The following is a 24,963-nucleotide window of genomic DNA, read 5'->3' as shown; positions in this document are numbered from 1 at the left end:
TTAGGAACCAGATTTTTTTCCCTTATAACAATGTTAGTGTAAAAATAAAGAAATTAATACATTTTAATACTGTAGAATCATCATGAATTTTTCACATGTAGCAGATACATGAGATGTAAATTTATTACAAATATAGTGGTAATACATTTTTTTAAAGATTTATTTATTTATTTGAAAGTCAGAATTACAGAGAGAGGTAGAGACAGAGAGGTCTTCTGTCGGCTGGTTCACTCCCCACTGCGCCGATCTGAAGCCAGGAGCCAGCAGCTTTTTCTGGGTCTCCCACATGGGTGCAGGGCCCAAGGATTTGGGCCATCTTCTACTGCTTTCTCAGGCCATAGCAGAGAGCTTGATTGGAAGTGGAGCAGCTGGGACTTGAACTGACACCCATATGGGATGCCGGTACTTCAGGCCAGGGCATTAACCTGCTGCACCATAGCGCTGGTCCCAGTGGTAAAAAATTTTGACAGAAAAATATCTCTCAAGAATATCTCTTTCTGATATTGCTCTTGATGTAATTGTATGTAATGTACCAAGTTTTTCGACTAATTTGTCTACTTAAGAGTACTTTAGAGTACTCTATCTGTAGAATCCATTCAAGTCAGAGACAGTTCACAAAGCTATGATTTTTAAAGAACTAATCTGTACTATGACACCAAAATTTGATTAACAAGAAAACAATCCATTAATTTGTTCATGTTGATATCATGAAGAAAAATCTTCCTTTTTCTTATGTATTCTCTGAGCTGTGTAGATGATGCCGTAAGTGTGTTGTAATGCTTCTGGAGTCCGTTCCTTTGGGACTTGTTTTTCTTCAAGAATAAGAATTCAACTGATAGTTTGATTTCTGTTTCATTCTGATTTTATTTCTAGTTTATGTTTTTCTAACTTAAAAGATCAGTGTCATTGCTTTCAGTGTGCTATCTTCAGTTTAAACTTTTTTTAGTGGTAGTCAAGAATTATTGGATTGAGTAGTTTTCAAAAGTTCCTGGTACATTTCTGACTTTAGAAATCTGGGATAGGAATCCATTACCATATGCATATACACTATTTTTTGAGCCTCTTCAAAACATGTCTGAGTGGGTTCTTGAATGTTCCTGATGATAGTTTCTCTAGTTGAACTGTCAATGTTGATCTGAAAGGTGAAATTACAGGCAGAGCGTAAGTAAACATAATTGAGGATAGGCATATATTATGAAAGGTTTTATTTATTTCTCCCTCTTTCTTTTCAGAGGAATAAAATAATTTTGTTTGCAGATTTTTGTATCTTAAAATGAGAGATAAACCTCTGGCTTTTTAAGTGTAAATGTCTATCGCCATATCCCAAAGGGATGAAAAAACCATAAGGTCCAAGACCAGGGAGGTCTCAGAAGCCGTTGCTTAGTTGGAGGATGCAGGTGGTTTGTCAGCGGCAGTCTCCAGGCAAGGAATTTAGGAGATGGAGGTTTCTTTCAAAGGAATACGGAAGTTAGTGCTTTTAAAAATAGCTTCCTTAATAGTCATAAGTGTTGGTTTAACTGAATATGTCCTAAAATGGGAAGATAGTAGCAGTGGAGAATAGAGGGGAGATGTGGTCATTTCAGTAAACCAAGTAATTTTCAGACAAGACTTTTGGGGAATTAATAAAAAATGTAGAGCTGTCCTGAGTAATAGAAATTGCATAAGCTGTTCTACTTATCCTCGTAATGGCAGTTTTCTTTATTTCTCCTTTTTTTTTTTTAAGATTTATTTATTTATTTGAAAGTCAGAGTTACACAGAGAGAGAAGTAGAGGCAGAGAGAGGGAGGTCTTCCATCTGCTGGTTCCCTCCCTGATTGGCCGCAATGGCCGGAGCTGTGAACAGCAATTTTCATTGCTCATTCTCTGCCCACCAAGAGCAGTCTCAGTGTCTCTTTCTCTTGGGACTTTGTTTTCTTCAGGTGACTGGATGTGACCTGCAGTAATACCGATGTGAGTGTCTTCTGGGCCTGCTTGTTTCAATCCAAATGAATTATGGTTTGGTGGCACAGCTGTGGTGGCATACACTGCCCACACTGTGGGGGATGCCCACAGCCTATTTATGGTATTTGTAACTCTTTGCTGGTAAGGCTGGTTTTTCTTACAAAGACTTCTTTTTTTTCTTTTTAATGTTTGGGAATTATGGAAAGTTAATGGAGAGAGACTTTGGAGCTAGATGGCCTAACATTGAATCTTCATGTTACCACTTCATGTAGTGTGACACTGGGCAAATTAGTTAACTTCTCAGATTCTTAGGTTTCTGTCTATCAAGTAAGTTTGGCAATGCTGAATTTACATCATTTTAGGAGAGACTTGGTGTACAACACCTGCCATGTAGGATGATTGACAGATGTTAGTGCCCACCCCCCAGTGATATACAGATTTTCCTTTCCTATCATTGTTGAGTGGTTACCTCTCTGGGTGAGTCTGGTTGGATGTAAATCCTGTAGAGCTTCTTTGTCCTAGAAATCCTTCTTACTCGTGAGTTTATTTTCTTGTACGTTTCACATGCCATCCAGAATTCAATGTTCTCATCACTGTGCTCCATTTTTAGGTATGCTGAATAGACTACTGGACCATCTAGAAGTAGTAGAGGTAAGAGTTTATTTTCTTGGGTCAAAATAATCAAAAAAATCTAAGCAGTATTTAATGCAATTAAAAACAAAAGTCCAAACAAAAGCTCCCAAATTATTAACAAGCAAATATTTTTTAGGTGTATATGTGCCTATCACACACTTAGATCCATGGATCTGAAGCATGTTTTGACAGTGTCAGTCATGTGTAAGGTCATCTATATTTTGAAACTCAAAGAAAAATGTTCACCTGTGGATGGGTGTAGGGCAGATAGGACAGGAAATGTCCCAGGACAGAGAAGGAACTTCAGCTGGACAGGTAGACAGAGCTCTGATTATAAACTGCATGGAAAATAGAAGAGCTCACATTGAAATGGAGGATAAGATCAGGGTTTAGAATCTAAATAGGCAGATCAAGATTGGAAGAAACTACCCAAGTCATATAGGAGTAATGCTCTTTTTTTTTTTTTTTAAGATTTTATTTATTTATTTGAGAGGTAGAATTACAGACAGTGAGGGAGAGACAGAGAGAAAGGTCTTCCCTCTGTTGGTTCACTCCCCAAATGGTTGCAACGACCGGAGCTGCGCTGATCCGAAGCCAGGAGCCAGGAGCCAGGAGCTTCTTCTGGGTCTCCCATGAGGGTTCAGGGGCCCAAGGACTTGGGCCATCTTCCACTACTTTCCCAGGCCATAGCAGAGAGCTGGATTGGAAGAGGAGCAGCCAGAACTAGAACCGGCGCCCACATGGGATGCTGGCGCCACAGGCGGAGGATTAACCTACTGCGCCATGGCGCCAGTCCCAGGAGTGATGCTATTATCAGGTGTTTCTCAGTGTCCAATCAGAGCAGGAAAATATGGGTAGATGAAAACTTGAGCTTTATATTCATGGTTTATGGTTCCAACCAGAAGTAAGGAGCTAGGCAAGGCATGCAGTTCATTTAGGATGCTGGAAGCTATTTCAGAATTTTATACAGGGCAGTGGTATGCTCAGCATGACCATCAAATGACTCTTGATGCCAGAGGTGGTTAAGTCTGGCTCTGCTCTTCATATGACTTTCTAGAATGTGTAGATAAAGAGAGTGAAATGAGCTTTTCTGTCTGAGATACTATTTTGTAGGTGCCAGCATTTGAAGTAGAGGGCTAGGTGATCTCCCACAAATCTAGCACATGAATCAGAATCCTTAGAGGGCCAAGTATTCCTCCAGTTCAAGATGAATACTTTGAGATGGATAGTAAACATTTTCATTTGTAAAGAGTTATTTATCTGAAAGGTAGGGTTACATACAGAGAGGGAGAGACAGAAAAGTTCTTCCATCCACTAGTTCACTCCCCAAATGGCAGCGATGACTGGACCTAGGCTGATCTGAAGCCAGGAGCCAGGAGCTTCTTCTGGGTCTCATACATGGGTACAGGGGCCCAAGGACTTGGGCCATCTTCTGCTGCTTTCTCAGGCCATAGCAGAGTGCTTGGTTGGAAGAGTAGCAGCCGGGACACTAAGTGGTGCCGGTATGGGATGCTGACACTACATGTGTCAGCCTACTACGCCACAGTGCCAGCCCCAATAGTAACATTTTTTGGTGACTGGGGTGTCTTTTGTCACATCTGAGAAGCTGAATTGCTAAATGATAAAATGACAATGTGACTTTCAATTGATGTAAACAGAAATCTGTGAGTAGGCATGCTGAATATGTGACCACTTAAAGATAGACTTAAAATAGATTTTTTAAAAATAAAAGCTGTTTGCATAGGGGCCAGTGGTGTGGTCCAGTGGGTTAGGCCAGTGCTTGCATTACCAGCATGCCAAATTAGAGTACAAGTTTGAGTCCTGGCTTTTCTTTTTTTGTTATTTGACAGATTTACACAGTGAGAGAGAGAGAGAGACAGAGAGAAAGGTCTTCCTTCCGTTGGTTCACCCCCCAAATGGCCGCCACGACCGGAGCTAGGACGATCCGAAACCAGGAGCTAGGTGCTTCCTCCTGGTCTCCCACGTGGGTTCAGGCGCCCAAGCACTTGGGCCATCCTCCACTGCCTTCCTGGGCCATAGCAGAGAGCTGGACTGGAAGAGGAGCAACCGGGACTAGAACCTGGTGCCCATATGGGATGCTGGTGCCGCAGGCGGAGGATTAACCAAGTGAGCCATGGCACCGGCCCCTGAGTCCTGGCTTTTCTGCTTCTGATCCAGCTGCCTGCTAACCTGCCTGGGAAAGCAGCCAAAGGTGGCCCAAATATTTAGGCCCCGGCCACTCATGTGGGAGATCTGGATGGAGTTTGGGATTCCTGGCTTCAGGCTGGAGCAGCCTAGTCTATTGTGGATGTGAAGTGGAAGATCTTTTTTCCCACTCTCTCTATCACTGTGCATTTCAAATAAATAAATAAGTTGTATAAAAAGCATACATAATTTCATGTATTTGACTTGAGGAATTCGGAGACCATTCATGAGACTGTTACCCTAGTCATTGTCATAAACATACCCATCACCCCCCAAAGCACAGGATTTTCTCAAAAAGAATTTTTCAAACAGATTTATTTATTTATTTGAAAGAGTTACAGAGAGAGAGGGAGGAGGGAGGAGGGAGAGGGAGAAAGACACTTCCATTTGCTGGTTCATTGAATGGCTCCAATGACCAAGGCTGAGCCAGATTGAAGCCAGCAGCTTGGAGCTTCATCTGAGCTTCATCTCTCACATGAGCGGAAGGAGCCCAAGTACTTGGGCCATCTTCTGCTACTTTCCCAGACCATTAGCAGGGAACTGGGATCAGAAATGGAACATCTGGGATATGAATCGGCACTCATATGGGATGCTAGCATCATAGGTGGTGGCTTGACTTGCTGTGCCAAAATGCTAGCTCCTCCCTCCTCTCCTTATTGGCGGCTTATACTTCCATGTCCCATTTATTTCACCATTGGCAATTGGACATGTATTAACTAATGAAACACATACGAAAGTGCCATGTACTGGTCCAAGAAGAAGGTTTAAGAATCCTTATGTGGTTCTGCACACTCCCAACATTACAAAGTACATTCTAGAAAAGAGCTATTCCTTTAGCCTGAAGGCCAGAATGAAGACATTGACCAGAACTGGAGCTAACTTCAGTTGTAATATATTCTGCTTGAGAAAGGAACCTTTCTTATGTAAATCATTGGGATTTTAATGCCATTAATTACTGTATCATATCCTACCAAAATCTGACCTGGACTGCTTGAACCTGTCTGAAATTTCAGCTATGATTCTGATGTATAGAGGAAGTAGACTTGGTATTTACAGAATTTTGTCTACATTAGGCTAATTTTATTCTGAGCTTGCTGCAAGTTACCCAAAATGCATTGTTATAAAGTATTCCAGGAATCATAGTATAATTATTAAAGTCAGAACTGGAATGTTCAATTTAGAATTTCTATTGACTCATACAAGTTTATTACAATATGGAAAAGCCTTTTCCAAATCAGGAAGTGTAACCCAGTGTTGTTCATTATGAAGTTTTAAATGACTCATTCCTGAATGTTATACTCAAGAGAATGAGACTTTACTGGAGAAGTGAGTAAGTGATGAGATACATTGAAATTGGGAGAAATAGAAGAAACAGGTTTATGTCATGTGTGCTTCTTCCTGGAAGAATGAGGGTAGTACATTTGGGGCTGCCTTGCTTGCTCTTTTAAAACTTAGCACTGAAATCAGCATTTCTATGACACACGAGATGACACATGGCAACATTCTTGATGCAGAAGGGAAATGTGGGATTTCTCTTGCCTGAGTTAGAGCCATGGCCCATCTCTTCTAGGACTGTGCTCTATGCAAGGAAGCATGTCTTAAACCATTCATACAATAAAGGTGAGCAATGTTGCAGTATTCTTTAGGAGTGTGTCTAAATTAATTTTAATCCCTTTTATTTCCAGTCTGTATCACTAGGGATAATGAGTTCCATAATTCTACCAGGATCTGTATGAAGTTTTATACTAAGCCTTCCGTTTTATTAAATTCTCTGGTTTGGCTTCCATGATATTAATCATTTCTGATTTTTTCATAACTTTCCTTTATTAGCGTTGTTATAAACATAGCTTAAAGTGGTATATGCTGTTTTTAAAGCAGAAAACATTTAACAAAAAGTAACAACCATTGATAAAATATTTGATATATTTCTTTTTATTCTGTCAATATTTTGTTCATGTATAATAGCCTGTCTAGCTACCATTCATTGATTCACACATTTACAGAATGACACCCAAATTACCTTATTGGCATTGTAGTATGAAAGCAATTTTGTATCAGTATCACTCTTTCATGCTTAATATCATATAGTTAACACTTTCTCCTTTTTTACTTAAAATTTTTCTTTGAGAAGCAGATAAACTGAGAGAACAGAGAGTAAGACACAAACATACACACATACACATGGTGAGGGGGGAGAGTGAGAAGGAGGAGAAAGGGAGGGAGAGAGCAAGAGAGCGAGAGAGAGCGAAAGCGCTCATTTCCTGGTTCACTTCCCGAATACTCCCAATGGCTGGGGCTGGGCTTGGCTAAAGTTAGGAGCCTGGAAGTCAATCTGGGACTCTCACACAGGAGGCAGAAATCCAACTACTCGAGCTATTACCCCTGTCTTTTAGGCTGCATATTAGCAGTGAGCTGGAATTGATAACAGAGCCAGAGCTCTAACCCAGGCTCTCTGGTATGGGATGCAGGCATCTTAGCCAGTGTCTTAACTGCTAGACAAATGCCCACCTTGATTTTTATTTTTTAATGACTGTATAATAGTTTATTGAAGGGCTAGGCTGTATATAGTTGTCTCTTAGTATTTACAGAGCACTGGATGCAGGCCATGTATGGAAATCAAAATCTAAGGTTGCTCAAGTCCATTATATAAAATGGTATAGTGTTTGCCTTTAACCTACACACATCTCCTCTATTATACTAACACATTTCTAGAATACACATACAACCCAATTCAGTATAAATGCTATGTAAATAGGTGTTATACTGCATTCTTTAGGAATTATGATAAGAAACAAAGTCTGTACATATTTACTGTAGATGCAATATTTTCCATCCATGGTTTACTGAACCCATGGATACAGAAACTGTTTATTTAGAGGGCTGATTGTATATTTAGCTCCATAGTATTAGTGAACATTTAGATTGTTTCCTGTTTCTTGGGTTGTAAATTATCCTATATTGAGCACTTTGATGTATAAATTCTTCCATCTTTCTTTTCTTAGAATCATTTAAAGGAGTGAAATTCCTGAAATGAAGATGTAATATTTTTTGAGACTCTTGAGACATATTGTAAAATTGCTTCCAGCAAGATTTTATTGTTTTTCATTCCTAACAACAATGTCACTGTCTACTCACTCCTCCTTTTTCAGTTCCAATGAAGTGAAGCCAGTGACTTGTAATTGTTTGAATGTGTGTGTTAACATATTAATGCTTAAACATCATTTCCTTTTTTAACTGATCATTTCATTTCTTTCCATGAATTTCAAATCTTTTTTCCATTTTCCCTTTGTATTAGTGGTTTTTTTTTTTTTGCCTTTTCCAGATCTGTTTATATATGGACACTATTTCTGTTATATTTATTGTACTATTTTTTGTACTTTTAAATATTTTTGGTTATGATTTTTAGGTATATTTAGAAACCGTATACTCTGAAAACAACTTGAGTTCATCTCTCTGATTATACTTTCCAACTTCACTGCTCTTTTACAGTTTTAGAGGAAGATCTAAGACAGAAGCCTGTCTGTGACTTCCTATTTTATGCCCTTTCAGTGTTCCCCACTGAAAGGTGGGGACTAAGCCAGACTTTCTGGTGTGCCTCTCAAATAAGTGAGGCTTCAAAAACATTACAGTTCTCTCTCTCTCTCTCTCTCTCTCTCTCTATATATATATATATAAAATATATATATATACATATATAAGTATATATTATACATATGTATGTAGATATATACATATACATATACATTTATATGTATAGGCATATATAAACATATATATGTCAAGTGCGTTATATTTACTGTTTACTTATTTTTTGACAGGCAGAGTTAGACAGTGAGAGAGACAGAGAGAAAGGTCTTCCTTCCGGTGATTCACTCCCCAAATGACCGCTATGGCCAGCGCTGTGCCAATCTGAAGCCAGGAGCCAGGTGCTTCTTCCTGGTCTCCCTGAGGGTGTTGGGCCCAAGCACTTGGGCCATCCTCCACTGCACTCCCGGGCCACAGCAGAGAGCTGGACTGGAAGAGGAGCAACCAGGACAGAATCCGGCACCCCAACCGGGTCTAGAACCCGGGGTGCCGGTGCCACAGGTGGAGGATTAGCCAAGTGAGCTGCGGTGCTGGCCACTGTTTACTTTCATTGTATGTCCACTCACATGAGAATCCTTTGTATATTAGGACTGCAGCTAATTCATCATCATATATGCAGAGCCTGCACACTTCCTGATACATAGCTGATACAGAATATAAACTACAGAACAGATATTTGTTGATCGCGGCTTTTAGGTCTGTTACATTTTTGCATTTAAATTGATGCTATAGTTCTCGAAAACTAAAGAAGGACACCCAAATTATGCAGCATCCAAGAAGCACTAAAGACGTGAGGACTATATCTGATAATACTTTTTGGTTTTCTTTTCCTTTTTTAAAAAATTTATTTATTTCCTTGAGAGGCAGAGTTACAGACAGAGGGAGAGACAGAGAGGTTTTTCCATCTACTGGTTCACTCTCCAAGTGGCCGCAACAGCCAGTGCTGAGCTATCTGAAGCCAAGAACCAGGAGCTTCTTCTGGGTCTCCTACAGGGTGCAGGGAGGCACAAGCACTTGGGCTGTCTTCTACTGCTTTCCCAGGTCATTAGCAGGGAGCTGGGTTGGAAGTGGAGCAGCCGGGACTCAAACCGGCACCCTTATGGGATGACAGCACCACATGTGGATGCTTAAACTACTATGCCACAGTGCTGGCCCCACTTTTTGGTTTTCTAAGAGTGAGTAAAAGAAATGTTCTAACTAAACAGTGATGTCTACAAAAGGCCAGGATTTTTCACCTCCTACAAGGTGAATAATTTCAAGAGAAGTTAAAGAAAACAAGAAGTCTTACATGTAGAGCTGAGGCAAGGCAGTGTGGAGGTAACCATGGCAACAGCACAGGTTAGCAGAGATTAGAATAAAGGATAGTACGGGAACCTTCCAGTCCACAATGAGCAGCAGCAGAGAATCCTGCGAAGACGACGGGAGCTGAGACACAGGCTTTGCCTCTGGGATCCAGAGACATGCGAGGGAGCAGCGGTATCCGTCCATAACTTCTGATGTCTGCTTTGTGCCGTGATGCAGATGAAGAGGCACCAACTAGGGTAAATGGTTCCTGAATACGGAGCAGTCTGCATTGCCTTTAGCAAGTTGGTAAGCCTATGGTGTTTATCCCAGCATTCCCAAGGCTGTGTGATTTCAATTGTGATAATCTAAAAAGGATTTAAGGATTGATTTCAGCCAAGTTTAAAGATTGATACAAATTGGGCAGTTGACTACCCGTAATGGCTTAACTATGTGTCTGCTCTACATCTGTGCTGGAGCCATTTGAGTAAGCCAGGGAAAATGCACAATGATGGTTTCTTACAGGAAATTATTACTGAACATTTTAAATGAGCGCTCAACATTGCCCACTTTTCTAATGACCTTTCTTTAATATCATGGCTTTTGAAATCTCCAGAAACTATTTTATGCCTTTTCCCTTTTTAACACAGAGTTCCACTTTTTTTGGGACCTTACTGAGAACACAGACTTACTCAGATGGAGATTATCTGCCTTCTTTCCACCAAATCCAGCAACCTAACTCTATCTGTACTTGTCTGTTCTAACTTCCCTCCTGGAGGGTGGTGTATTTATTCCTCAATGGGCTGCCTATACTTTGTTTCTCACTTCCCACTACTTTTGCCTTCTGTGTTGCTTTGCATTTCTCTTTTGTTCTTACAATTATCTCTACTCTCTTCTGTGTCATCACTCTCTTTCTTCCTCACTAGTGGTTGCCATTAGCATGCAGATATGTTGCTGTACTTTCTAAATAAAACCAATAACAGCTATGATGGTTACATAATAGTTGCCTTCTAGTCTCTGTTCTTTTCTTTGCTGATCACCACATAAAAACCAATGTGAGATATTCCCTATATTATTTGTCTTGTCTATGCCTACTCATCTCCATAATGCCAGGAACTGCTTACATCCATGCATTACTGACTTCCACATTGTGCCATGTCCAGTGGTTGGTGTTCTTTGCTCATCTTGCTTGACTTCTCTGCAGTGTCTGATAAACTTAAGAGCTCCCTTCCTTGGGGGCCGATGTCGTGGCACAGTAGGTTAACCCCTGCCTGCAGTGCCAGCATCCCATGTGGGCGCTGGTTTGAGTCCCAGCTGCTCCTCTTCCAATCCAGCTCTCTGCTGTGGCCTGAGAAAGCAGTAGATGATGTCCCAAGTGCTTGGGCTCCTGCACCTGCATGGGAGATTGGGAAGAACCACCTGGCTCCTGGCTTTGGATCTGTGAAGCTCTGGCCATTTCGGTCATTTGGGGAGTGCACCAGTGGAGGGAGGACCTTTCTCTGTCTCTCCCTCTCACTGTCTGTAACTACTTCTCAAATAAATAAATAAAAATCTTAAAAAATTTTAAAAAAAGAGCGCCCTTCCTGAATACTCTCTTTTGACTTCTATGAAAATTACTTACCCAATGCTCCCTTTCTGTTCCATCCACTGGTTCACTGTCCAAATGGCCACATTGGGCAGGCTGGGCCAGGCTGAAGCCAGGCCCAGAACTTCTTCTCGATCTCCCACATGGGTGACAGGGGCCTAACCAATTGGGCCATCTTCCACTGCTTTCCTAGGCCATTGTCAGGAAGTTGGCTTCAAAGTGGAGCATCTAGGACAATAGCTATTGCCTTTATGGGATGCCAGCATCTCAGGTGGTGGCTTTACCTGCTATGCCACAATGCTGGGCCCCTGATGCTCCCTTTCCATCTCCTTCACTGATCACAAGTCTTCCCTGGATTTGGAAATATTAGTACACACCTAAGCCTCCTCTCTGGATCTCTGCTCTCTCCTTCTGAGTGATCTCAGCCTCATGACTCTTTCTAATTTATTTTTTAGGAATACAAATTTCTTAAGTACAGTTTTAGGAACACAGTGATTCTTCCCACCATATCAGCCCTCCCACCCACACTCCTACCCCTCTCCTCCTCCTCCCTCTCCCCTTGCCAATCCTATTCTCCATTATGATTCATTTTCAATTAACTTTGTACACAGAAGACCAACTCTATACTAAGTGAAGATTTCAACAATTTGTGCACATCTGTGCGTGTGCACACACCCACACTGAGAACTGGTTTTATAGTTAACTCTTACTACAACTCATTGAGGACAGAGGTCCCTCATGGGGAGTTAGTGCACAGTGACTCCTGTTGTTAACTCTACAATTAATATTCTTATGTATGATGTCAGTGACCACCCGAGGCTCTTGACATGAGCTGCCTAGGCTATGAAAGCCTTTGAATCCACAAATGCTTGTCAATATTTAGACAAGGCCATAAGCAAAATGGAAGTTCTTTCCTTCCTTCAGAGAAAACTAAATCCTTCTTAGATGGCCACTTCTTTCCACTGGGGTCTCACTCACAGAGATCCTTCAGGTAGAACATTTTTTTGCCAGAGTGTCTTGGCTTTCCATGCCTGAAATGTTCTCACAGTCTTTTCAGCCAGACCAGAAAGTCTTAAGGGCTGATTCTGAGGCCAAAGTGTTACTTAAAGTGATTGTCATTCTATGATTCTGCTGTGTGGACTGCTTCCCATGATAAACATTCTCTCCTTTTTAATTCTGTTATTACCAGGCACTTGATCCTATTTATATGATCTCTTTAACAATCCTATCTATATGTTAACTTTAACACTTAATATGATCACGTTAACAGTTAAGATGGCATTTTTACCAACAAGTTTAATGGGATTTGGAGTCCCATGACAAGTTTTTTAACTGTACCCTTAAAAGTAAGTCTGTAGGGGTGCCGGTGCTGTGGCACAGTGGGTTAAAGCCCTGGCCTGAAGTGCCAGCATCCCATATGGGTGCCGGTTCTAGTCCTGGCTGCTCCTCTCCTGTTCCAGCTCTCTGCTATGGCCTGGAAAAGCAGTAGAAGATGGCCCAAGTTCTTGGGCCTCTGTGCCCACGTGTGAGACCCTGAAGAAACTCCTGGCTCCTGGCTTCGGATCGGCTCAGCTCCGGCCATTGCGACCATCTGGGGAATGAACCAGCAGATGGAAGATCTTTCTCTCTCTGTCTCTACCTCTCTTTGTAACTCTTTTAAATAAATAAATAAATAAATCATTTTTTTTTTAAAGTAAGTCTGTAAGAATGTATGCAGAACTATACAGCTTTACAATTACTAACTTCCTCCTCTCTTATTTTTTACTGAGATCTATTTTCAATTGACTTCATACACATATAATTAATTATATGTTAAGTAAAGAGTTCAACAAATAATATGAAGAAAAAAAAGACAAAAAAAAAAAAAAAAACAAAGAAAATGAAACTGTTCCTTGAGTCAAGACAAGGGAAGCTCACATTATCCCTTCTCAAAGTGTTAGTTTCACTTCCATAGATTTTGTTTTAGGTGCTCCATTAGTTTTCACAGATCAGGGAGAACGTATAGTATCAGTCCCTTTGAGCCTGGCTTATTTCACTAAGTATAATGTTTTCTAGATTCATCCATTTTGTTGCAGATGACCAGATTTCATTTTTTTTTACTACTGTGTAGTACTCCGTAGTGTACAATCCCATAATTTCTTTATCCAGTCTTTGGTTGATGACAATTTATGTTGATTCCATGTCTTAGCTATTGTGAATTGAGCTGCAATAAACATGGAGGTGCAGGTAACTCTTTTGTTTACTGATATCATTTCCCTTGGGTAACTTCTTTGGAGTGGGATGGCTGGGTCATATGGTAGGTCTATATTCAGATTTCTGAGGTCTCTCCATACTGTGTTTCAAAGTGGCATTACCAGTTACATTCCCACCAACAGTGGATTAGGGTACCTTTTTCCTCACATCCTTGCCAGCATTTGTTGTTGATTTCTATATGAAAGCCATTCTAACTAGGGTGAAGTGAAATCTCATTGTGGTTTTGATTTGCATTTCCCTGACAGCTAGTGATCCTGAACATTTTTTCATGTGTTTTTTGGCCATTTGGATTTCCTCTTTTGAAGAATGCCTGTTTAAGTACTTGGCCCATCTCTTAACTGGGTTGTTTGCTTTGTTGTTGTGGAGATCCTTGATCTCTGTAGATTCTGGTTATTAATCCTTTATCATTTGCATAGTTTGCAAAGAATTTCTCCCATTCTGTTGGTTGCCTCTTCACTTTCCTGTTTCTTTTTCCATACAGAAACTTCTCAATTTGATGTAATCTGATTTGTTAATTTTGGCTTTGATTGTGCCTGTGGGGTCTTTTCCAAGAACTCTTTGCCTTCACCAAAGTCTTGCAGGGTTTCCTGAGTGTTCTCTAGCCTCATCACTTTTTAAAATTTTGTCTATGTCTATATATATGTGTGTGTGTGTGCGTGCGCGCACACACACACATGAACATATTTGAAAGAGAGACGGAGAGAAGGATCTTCCATCCACTGGTTCACTTCCCAACTGCCCACAATAGTCATGGCTGTGCTGGGCTAAAGCCAGGAGGCAAGAACTTAATACAGGTCTTCCACGTGGGTGAAGGGACTCGTATACTTTAACCATCACCTGCTGACTCCCAGGTTGTACATTAGCAGGAAACTGTAATCAGGAGTGGAACTCTGACTAGAATACAGGCACTCCAATATGGGATGTAGGCATCCGAGGTGGTTTAACCATTGCACCATATACCTGTTCTCGCCACACTGTGGCCTTTATTAGTATCTGTATGCTAGTGGCATCCAGCTTTATCTCTTTTACTGAGTTCTAGTCCTACCTGGTTTATAGCCACTTTTTTCTAACTAATCTCTAAGCTTCTTCAAATTAAAAGATAACGTGGGTTTTTCACAGCATTTTTTTGTATTCTTTGGAAGAGAATTGGGAGATCTTTTATTGTTATTATTGAATATTTATTTGAAAGGCAGAACAGAGAGAAAGGTATCTCCCATCTGCTGGTTTACTCCCCAAGCAGAGTCTGTGTCTGACTTTCTTTGTCAAAACACTTGTTCAATTTTTTTAAAGCATGTAACTGGTTTGTGGAATTATCCATTTATTCATCTGTGTCCTTCCTTTATGGGAGCACATGTAGCCTTGTTTGCTTCTTCTACCCCTGTTTCTCAGTTCTGGGGCCACCTGCAAATACTTGATAAAATGAATGGATCCTGTAACAGAGTGAGTAGTGGTTTGATTAAACATCTTTTCATTTCCACAGAATATAATTTATTCAAATATCAATGGGAAATCCTTATCTTCATTGACTGAGATTAAGTTACTAAATCTAGGTATGAGCCTCCATTAGCTTCTGGCATTACAGCTTTTGATTTCTTTTATTTCTTGACCTTTTCTGCTTTCAGATTCCTTGAGTTTTAGGTGATTCTTGGCCCCTTGTCATTTCACGTGCACTTTTGTATCTTTTCTAGTTCTACCTAGAGAATTCTATTATCTCTCTTCAGGGTTAATCATCAGAAATACCCATCGGTTTTGTTTTCAGTGTACATCTTGGTGATGCCAGACATTTCTGATGACAGTGTTGATTGCAATGCTGTATTTTGGTTCATTATTCAATTTAAAATCTTAGATGATTCTCGTATATTTCCATAGGAAGATGAGGAATAGCTCTGACAAATTTTTCTTGATATGTTAAAAAAATCACTATTTTATTTCTGCCTGGAAGTAATTTAGTTATTTCTTGAAAACTTGGTGCTTTGTAACTTGAAGAACTTTGTGTCATCTCTAGGCTTGGAAATTTTGCTGTATATTTTCTGTTTATTCACTGTGGAGGTTTTTATTTTAAGATTTATTTATTTATTTGAAAGGGAGAGTTACAGAGAGAGAGAGGGAGAGAAAGAGGGAGGGAGGGAGGGAGAGAGAGAGGGTCTTCGATCCACTGGTTCACTCCGCAAATGGTCACAACGGCCAGAGCTGGTCCAGTCTGAAGCTAGGAGCCTGGAGCTTTCTCTGGGCCTCCCACACCAGTGCAGGGGCCTAAAGTACTTGGGCTATCTTCCACTGCCTTCTCAGGCCATAAGCAGAGAGCTGGATTGGAAGTGGAGCAGCTGGGACCTGAACCAGCATCCATGTGGTTTGCTGGCACTGCAGGCAGCTGCTTTACCAGCTCAGCCACAGCACTGGCCTCAGAGGGTTTGTTTGTTTGTTTGTTTTAAATGATATTATTTTCACTGAGGAATACTATATACTACATTTCTTCATTCAAAGATACACCTATTTATCTCCACTGAGCTTACTTCTAAATTAGTTTCCTATCTTTAAACTACTGCCTGTCATCCCCTTATGTGGCATTCGATAAAATTTTTCGTTAAAGGCCATTATTATTTTTTTAACTTTTATTTAGTGAATATAAATTTCCAAAGTACACCTTATGGATTACAATGGCTTCCCCCCATAACGTCCCTCCCACCCGCAACCCTCCCCTTTCCCACTCCCTCTCCCCTTCCATTCACATCAAGATTCATTTTCAATTCTCTTTATATACAGAAGATCAGTTTAGCATACATTAAGTAAAGATTTCAACAGTTTGCTCCCACACAGAAACATAAAGTGAAAAATACTGTTTGAGTACTAGTTATAGCATTAAATCTCAATGTACAGCACATTAAGGACAGAGATCCTACATGAGGAGTAAGTGCACAGTGAAGGCCATTATTTTTTAAGTGTATGTGTTTGTTTTGCCATTGGAATTTCATTTTGAGAGTTACTAGAATTTGCTTTAATTATTGTTTTCTACTTTGCTCCAATGTGCCATGAATGGCAGGCTTCCTTATTTACTTCTAGGGGATTTTCAGTTTTTAAACAGTCCTTCTTTCTTTTTTTTTCTGTTACTTTTTGTGCCAAATAGGATTTTTCTTTCTAAGCACATTACACATAAGTGCTTAATACAGGTCTATTGAATGAACACTGATCAAAGGCACAATTGTTTTTGTCTTTTTAAAAAATCTTCAGTATTTAAAAAAGTGTTAGTCAAGAGTGTGTCATCAGATAGCACCTAGAATGTGTCTAGGGTACTAACATTCATTCCTGAGTTCTAACTAACGTCTGAAGTTTTCTGTGTTCCGTTCCAGAGGTTCTGGCTCTTTGGGATCCCCTTTTTCTGATTAAGACATTGGATGTAATGGTATTTTGCTGACTGTGGCATTAATTGATTTCTCTCCAATGAATATCTCTTAAACCAGTTTCTGTTCATTTATTGAACAGCCTAACGTATTTTTTCCCCCGTGTAAATTTTTGAACTACATGATCTTAGAAACAATGTTTTAATCTGTGTGAGGATGTATTTTATTGTTGTCCTTGGTTGATGTAAACACTTTTATTTTCTGGCATGTTTAATTTGCATTCTTAGTTTTATCTTTCTTGCTGAGTGCATCACATAATGATTTATTTTAGCACTATTTTATTATGTGATTGTTGAATTTTCACATGAATTTCATAATAATTCAGTTTATGGCAAGGTTTTTACTGCCTTTATAAACAGTGCTTTGTCTTTCTGTCTTAATCTTTTCTGTAGACTTTGCTTCTTTTCCTGACACTAGATCTGTAAATTGATGATTCTAGCTAGATGGGAACTTACTTAAGATCTTTGACAAATAATTACAGAAGCTTACACGATACAGCTGTTTTGAACTTTTCTTACTAATATTTGCCTTGTATTTATTCAATGAACACTTATTTCATATCCATTAGATACAAAACATGTTTTTAGTCTCTCTGAAGGATGAAATGTAGATGATAGGCAATATGTGATCTGAAGGAGTTTACACGGTTGAGAATGCATATGTGGAAAAACCCTAATATGCAAATCAGCTACAATTAGGGGCAAAATATTAGAAAAATATTTACAAGAGGTTTCATGGAAGAGATAGAACTTTAATTTTACTATCAAAGATAAGCAGAGTATATAGAGGAAATGGAAAGGTCTTTGGACAGAAGTCTGGGGGCAGGAGAGGCATGGATGGACATATGGAAAACAGAATGATGGTCTCATTGATATCTGTGTGGGTGCAGACTGTTGAAATCTTTACTTAGTATATACCAAGTTGATCTTCTGTATATAAAGATAATTGAAAATGAATTTTGATGAAGAATGGGATGGGACAGAGAGTGGGAGATGGGATGGTTGCGGGTGGGAGGGAAGTTATGGGGGGAAAAGCTGCTATAGTCCAAAAGTTGTACTTTCGAAATTTGTATTTATTAAATAAAAGTTAAAATAATGACGGTCACATTGGTGCAAGGTCTGTTAAGTGAAGGAACATAGTGAGAGATAAATTTAAAAAATCTGTTATCAGAAGATCTCTGTGAGACCTCAGAGGAAAGGAAGGGTCATAAAAGGAGACACTCTTCTCTGAAGGGAGAGGAGAACATCCTCTTTGCTTATGGCCGTGTCCAAATACTGACGGAGTCTATGGTCACAAAAGGCCTCCATAGCCCTGGCAGCCTCGGATGATCACTGATGTCACAAAAAAGGAGTGTTAATTGTTAAAGCAACAGTAGTCACTGTGCACCTGCTCCCCAGGTAGGACCTCTGTCCCTATTGAATTGCAATATGAGAATCAACTGCAAATTCTCTCCCCAAACTGTTCTCTATATGTTGTGTGTGGGCATGGGGGCAAATTGTTTAAGTCTATGATTAGCATAGAGTTGGTCCTTTGTATATAAAGTCATACTAAAAATGATCCATAATGAAGAAGGAGATGGGAGAGGGAATGGGAGGTGGGATGGGAGCAGGGTGGAGGGCTTGGGGAAAAGAACCACTGTATTCCTAAAGTTGTTTCTATGTAAAAATGCATTCATTAAATAAAAAAATGTGTTATGTTAGGGAGTTTTGAATACCAAAATTTTAGCTTTTTCATATGGAACAGAGAAAAATGGATGATATTCAGAGACATATAGTTTATTATTAATAAAAGTAACTACCAAATACTGTGTGCCTAATCTGTGTAAGACATTGAGCAGGGTGTTTTATCTCTAACATGCACAATAATGCTGAACAGGTAGTTGATATTATTCTTACTTTATAGATGAAGTATAAGAAACTCCAAGACAGAGATTAATTTGGCAAATTTGCAAAACATGGATTATAGAAGGTTGAGACTAAAAATCAAACTATTAGCAGAGGATAAATTATTATAACCCACTAAGCATATATATTTGTCTCTTACTCCCATTTCAATGTCCTCAAATTGACTTAAAAGATAGATTTTTAAAAATTCACAATTATGCTGCAAACTGGATCACAAACAGTGTGGAATACCTAAAAAGTGAGAGAAATAGTTTATGATTACATCCAAAAAGCTATAGCCACAACTGCTCATGGGAAACATCTACAAAAAGTGGGAGCTCAAGTGGTAACCCAAGCCTGGAGGTATATAGATCCTAGCACTAGGGGAGGGACCATAAAGTAAGTTCCAGAATGACTGATTCAGGTGTCTCTGGAGGAGAATTGAACCAGGGCTCCACACCTACCATCATTGCTCTCTGGGCTAGGCAGAGCTAGCTGTGTCCATAAAGAGGGTCCCTTGAGTGAGGGAGAGTATATTTTGCCCCTGGAGCATGGCCAAACTCCAGAGGAATAGGAGGTATCTTGTCTGGAGTAACCAGCACCCCCTATTGAAACATCTAAGTAGCACAGCTAACTCTCCTCCACAGTCACTACCTTTAAAAAGGTTAAAGATTTGCAAAGAGCCAAAAAAGGGATCTTAAAATAAAAAGATAGGTCTATATGCAAAAAGGTAGGTCAATAGGCAAAAATTAAAAAAAAAATTGAGAGTGACTAATTTCATTTAAAAAATAAAAGCCAAGTTCAACAAATTAATTTCTCTAAGTACATACTATATTTTTTTTGATATCTTCTGTTTTCATCATTTTCCATATCTTCCACACCAGCACAGTTGTCTGTTCACCAGAATGCACATTATTCTTCATGGTTCCTGCCTGGCACCTGTGATTTTATTTGCCTCACATCCATTGTTATTTCATTTATACCATCTAGCTCTTGATACTTACATACAACTATCCAGAACCCATCTAGAGTCTTATTAATCAGACACTGATAAGGTTAGAAACAAACTTTGAGGAAGTCTTTTAGAACATAAAAACTTAAATTTATTCTTGCTTTTAAAGGCACTAATAACAGCAGATTTTTAATTTTCTTAAGTACTAACTTTGGAAGGTCATGGTAAGGCAGTATATTTCTGAGTGTGTTACTATTTAAGCATATTTTCCAAGGGATTTTACACATATACTTGTGAAGAATAAATAGTCACAGTGACTAATCTTGTTTTAATTAACACCAAAGAAAATAATAGTGGTTGACACGATAAACTATTTTCAGGTTTTCTTTTTTTAGCTATGTCAGTTGTCATTTAGAAGGCTGTGAGGAGAAAAGGCATACATTTCTCCTAAGAAGAAAACTGGCTGGGTATTCAGAAGTGATGTGTGCATAATACTCACATTTTGTAGCCATCAAATTTTCAAAAGACTGGGCCCATTGTAACACTTCCTCCAAAGTAAGGCTTTAAAAAAAGAAACAAAAAGTGCTGATAAGGCTAAAATATTCTCAAGGTTTGCTGAACTGAACTATATTATCTGAAAAACAGCACCAAAATAGAATTATGCTCCATTTTTGTGTGGTTTGGAATGGAAGTTTACCTTCCTATGATCTCTTAAATTTTTACTTTTACTATCTAAATTTTAAAAAATTAAAAAAGTAGTATATACTTGAAATTATGATAAAATAAATTTTAAAAAGATAAAGAGCTGTAGGCCGGCGCCACGGCTCAATAGGCTAATCCTCCGCCTTGCAGCGCTGGCACACCGGGTTCTAGTCCCGGTCGGGGCACCAGATTCTGTCCCGGTTGCCCCTCTTCCAGGCCAGCTCTCTGCTGTGGCCCGGGAGTACAGTGGAGGATGGCCCAAGTCCTTGGGCCCTGCACCCATATGGGAGACCAGGATAAGTACCTGGCTCCTGTCTTCGGATCAGCGTGGTGCGCTGGCCGCAGCACACCGGCCGTGGCGGCCATTGGAGGGTGAACCAATGGCAAAGGAAGACCTTTCTCTCTGGCTCTCTCTCTCTCACTGTCCACTCTGCCTGTCAAAAAATAGATAAATAAATAAAAAAATAAAAAGATAAAGAGCTGTAACCCCAATAACTCCTATTTCCAAATTACTAGTATTAGTATTTTGATAACTTTAAAAATTTTTTTGTTATGTGTGTATTGGTGTCTTTTTTTAACCAAGAAATAATCAGGTTCTATGTATGTGTGTGCATACTTCATATGTGTGTGTACTCTTTTAATAAGTGATGTATATGCCATCACAATTGTCTTAACCACATCGTGTTATAATTCATAGTTACAATCATTGATAGTCATATCATTTTAGTGACTATGGCATATTCTACAAGGGGGCATTACATAGTTTATGCAGTTATTCTCAAAAAGCATTTTGATCATTTCAAACAGAGAGAGGGAGAGGGAGAGGGGGAGGGGAGGGAGAAGGGGGGATGGGGGAGGAAGAGAGAGAGATCAATCCTGTTTCCACTGGTTCACTCCTCAAATACCTGCAAAAGCTGGAGTTGGCCAGGCCAAAATCAGGAGCTGGGAGCTCAATTCATGTCTCTCACATGGGTGACAGAGACCCAAGTAATTGAGCCATTCATTACCTGATTTCTCCCTGGTTGCATATTAGCAGGAAGCTGGAATTGGGCGAGGAGCTGGACTAAAACTCAGGCGTTCCAATGTGGGATGCAGGCATCCCAAGTGGTGTCTTAATCACTAGCCTATTTTCTTCTCTGAATATTTCTAATTGTTTTACCTTTAAAAGCCAAATATAGTCCAGGTGGTCATATTGTTAGGGTCATTCATTAAGAAGTTAGTAGAAGTAGAATTGAAGGGAGTAAAAAGGGTGCATGTTTTTAAGATTCTTGGTACAAATAACCAACGATGTATATTTGCATTCTGTGCTTCTGCAACCAACAATCTATTAGAGCTTTAGAGTTTATCCACAAAACCTATTTACATTTACTCTTCTTTTTTTAAAGTTTATTTATTTATTTGAAATACAGAGTTACAGAGACAGAGGGAGAGACAGAGAGAGAGTCTTTCATCTGCTGGTTCACTTCTCAGATGGACAGGGCTGGGCCAGGCCAAAGCCAGGAGCCAGGAGATTCTTTCAGGTCTGCAGGGGCCCAAAAACTTGGGCCATCTGGGCCATTAGCAGGGAACTGTATCAGAAGTGGAGCAGCTGGTACTTGAACTAGCACCAATATGGGATGCCGACGTCACAGGCTGAGGCTTTACCCAGTATGCCACAACGTTGGCCCCTACATTTGCTCTTGGATTAAAATTATATACCTGTTCTTTTCTTGAGCTGTTACTTGCAATAATTTTTTTGGCATTTTGAGGGCTCTAAGTTTTGTTATAATAGATGTCAAGTTGCATTTTGCCTAAATAGTATAAATAAAGCCATTTGCCATTTAGAAATTTTTGTGAAAGATGCTGGCATTGAAGCTTCCTTTCTTTTTTTTTTTTTTAAACTTTTTTCATTTATAAAAAGGGAATAAACTTCATGTACTTTATATATACAGCTTTAAGAGCATAATGATACTTTCTACCCTGCCCTCCTCTTTATTTTGGTGAGCTTGCTTCATGAGGTGACTGTGTAGTTTCACATACATGTAATTTAATTTTCTCTGCTTTAAAATAGTTAATGTGTTTATTGCCATTCAGTTTATGGTTAAGTTTTGATTTTTCTGGTATCTGCAGAAATTGAAGACTGTTGTAAATACAAAGAAGAGCTGTCCAGTGGCTGTACTTGGTACAGCTTCTGTGGAGTGGAGAGGTGGAAGCTGCAGGGGTGAATAATTAGTGCTAAAGGAGCAGCCATCAGTATTAACAGGTTCTTAACACAATTAAAGCAGATTAGTTAAAGAGGTTAAAAATGACCTGGACCATGGAAAAATATTGGTAGTCTTCAAGAGATCAAATATCTTATATTTTTTGAAAATTCAGGTAGATATTGCCAGCTTTGGATGGACTGTTTGCATCAGTACTGAGGCTTAACAGTATGTTGTGTTAAGATTGCTTTCAAAAAAATATTTCCATGAAATTATATCTGACTCATTATTCTTTCCTCTTGTTGGAACTTGAGAAAGAGTAAGCTAAAATAACCTCTTAAATCCAATGAAGGTGCAGGTGTTCAGTGCAGCAGATAAGCCTCTGATTGGGATGGCCACATCCCATATCAAAGTGCCTCATTTGAGTCCTAGCAGTTCTGTTTCCTATCCAGCTTCCTGCTAATGTGCACCTTGTGAGGGAGCAGGCTATGACTAAGGAGTTACGTCCCTGCCATCCAAGACTCAGATTGAGTTCTGAGCTTCGGGCTTTGGCATTTGGGAGGTGAACCAGCAGCTGCAAGACCTCTCTCTGCTTTTCAAGTAAAGTGAAAATAAACAAATAACATATTTTTTTAAAATCTAATGAAATACAAACTGCTAGGCAAGAATCATTGCAGGCCTTTCTGCCTTGATCGTGTCCTTTAAATAGGAAAAAATAAAATCTACATCACCAGCAAAAATGCCATCACTGTGTTGGGTTAGTTTAAAATTAAGTGTTGGTAATTGTTGGTAAGAGAATTCCTTGGCCTATAAGATTCATGAGATTATGTGGAGATAGATTCTGATTAGAGTAATTATGGTTTGGGGTAAAGTAGTGAAATGAAACTTTCTTACAATTTTTTTTGTATCTCACAAGTTTCATTCTAGCCCGTGGCCATCCAGGTACCCATAGCAGGATTATTCTAAGATTCCTTTTATACCTGGATTTACTGATACAAATTCTCCAATTTTATGTCCTCTCCTTCCTTTTGGAAAGCTAGGCAGTGGATACCAAACAGATACAGGAACGTGTTGCGCCATCATGACATTGCCAATGGAGGAGGAAAGCGTACAGCCTGACGGTCTTAGGTTCTAATCTCAGTGCTTTGTTTAATAGTTTTGGTATTACTGAACTTAAATTCCCATTTTGTTATCTATAAAATGAAGATAATAGTATGTGTCTCATAAAATTATAGAAGTTAATTTAGATAATGAATGCACAGTGCCTATCAAATGAATATTATCTGGCAGCCTTTCATGAATGTGAATTATGCTCTCTACTTGGCTGTCTTCTTCCTCTCTAGTGGGTATACAGGCCAGGTTGTAAGAACAAGCTCTGACAGTGACATTCTGTGGCATTCATCAGGAGAAAAAAAAAAAGAAGCTGTTTCCAAATTAGTCTGTTCCTTCTCTTTTTGGATATGCCTGTGTAACTCAGCAGTTTTAGCTTATTCTCTTATTCTCTTATTCACCACTGCAACCCCCTCCTCCCCACCCCATGGTAGCTTGCAAGCATGTTTGGACAATTTGGTACTTCAGTGGAGGAGCAGGCATGCCAGGAGCCATTAGCATACTGGATATTGTGGCCAGAATTGAGGTATTGGCATGGACTAAGATAAGCACTAATGGTTAACCTCACAGGGATCTTTGATCTGTGAATTCTTTGAAGTTAACAGATCCAGTTGAAGAGCTTGTTGCCTTTCTCAGGCATTATATTTTTCATTTTAATTGACCATTGTTCCCATTCAAAGGGCTATATTTTTAATAATGGCAAAACATGGAAAACTTGGGAGGTTGGTAAGCAGTTAATTATCTTTCTAATCTTGCTTCCTCAATCTCAAGATGAAGGTTTCTTGCATTTTATATATGATAGGTTTAAGTTGTAAAAATATTTCTATCAAAAAATATCACTTTAGCATAAGCAATATAAAACTTAAAATATTCATGATAGATGCTCTAAAAACATTGAACTTGCTGGATTATCAAGTGTAAATTACAATAAAAATGAAAATGGAACTTTAGTGTCATAAATGATTATTCTGGTGGAATTATTCTTGTATAAATGCAAAGTTTTCTCAACAAAATGTCTTAGGGTGATAGTTGAGTAACAACATGCCTATTTATCATGTGAAAAAATACTCATAGAATTTAAATGTCACTTACTTTGAAAGGGGCCTCTTAGATTTGTCTTTGCACAACTTACAAATCCAACAATTTCTCCTATTCATTTTCCTAAAAAATAAAATATGTATTTTTATAGTTTAGTCATTTAAAATAATTATGTCAGAGTTACATTTTTAAAGAACATACAAATTATACATCATGA

General features: G+C 39.2%; 1 protein-coding gene across 1 annotated transcript; it reads right to left on the bottom strand.

Moving 5' to 3' along the window:
• Window positions 1–952: 952 nt before the first annotated feature.
• Window positions 953–24,865, bottom strand: RGS13 (regulator of G protein signaling 13). The gene is made up of 4 exons (XM_008268732.5): window positions 24,801–24,865; window positions 20,216–20,277; window positions 2,411–2,577; window positions 953–1,135 (listed from the first exon to the last, which is right to left on the bottom strand). Exons 1-4 carry the CDS (start codon window positions 24,863–24,865, stop codon window positions 953–955), a joined length of 477 nt encoding a protein of 158 aa, XP_008266954.1.
• Between the last annotated feature and the right edge of the window lie 98 nt (window positions 24,866–24,963).

Source organism: Oryctolagus cuniculus, chromosome 13 (genome assembly GCF_051225735.1).
Source record: "Oryctolagus cuniculus isolate XC-2025 breed Fujian yellow rabbit chromosome 13, ASM5122573v1, whole genome shotgun sequence".
Lineage (NCBI taxonomy): Eukaryota > Metazoa > Chordata > Mammalia > Lagomorpha > Leporidae > Oryctolagus > Oryctolagus cuniculus.
This window is presented reverse-complemented; position numbering and strand designations above follow the sequence as displayed.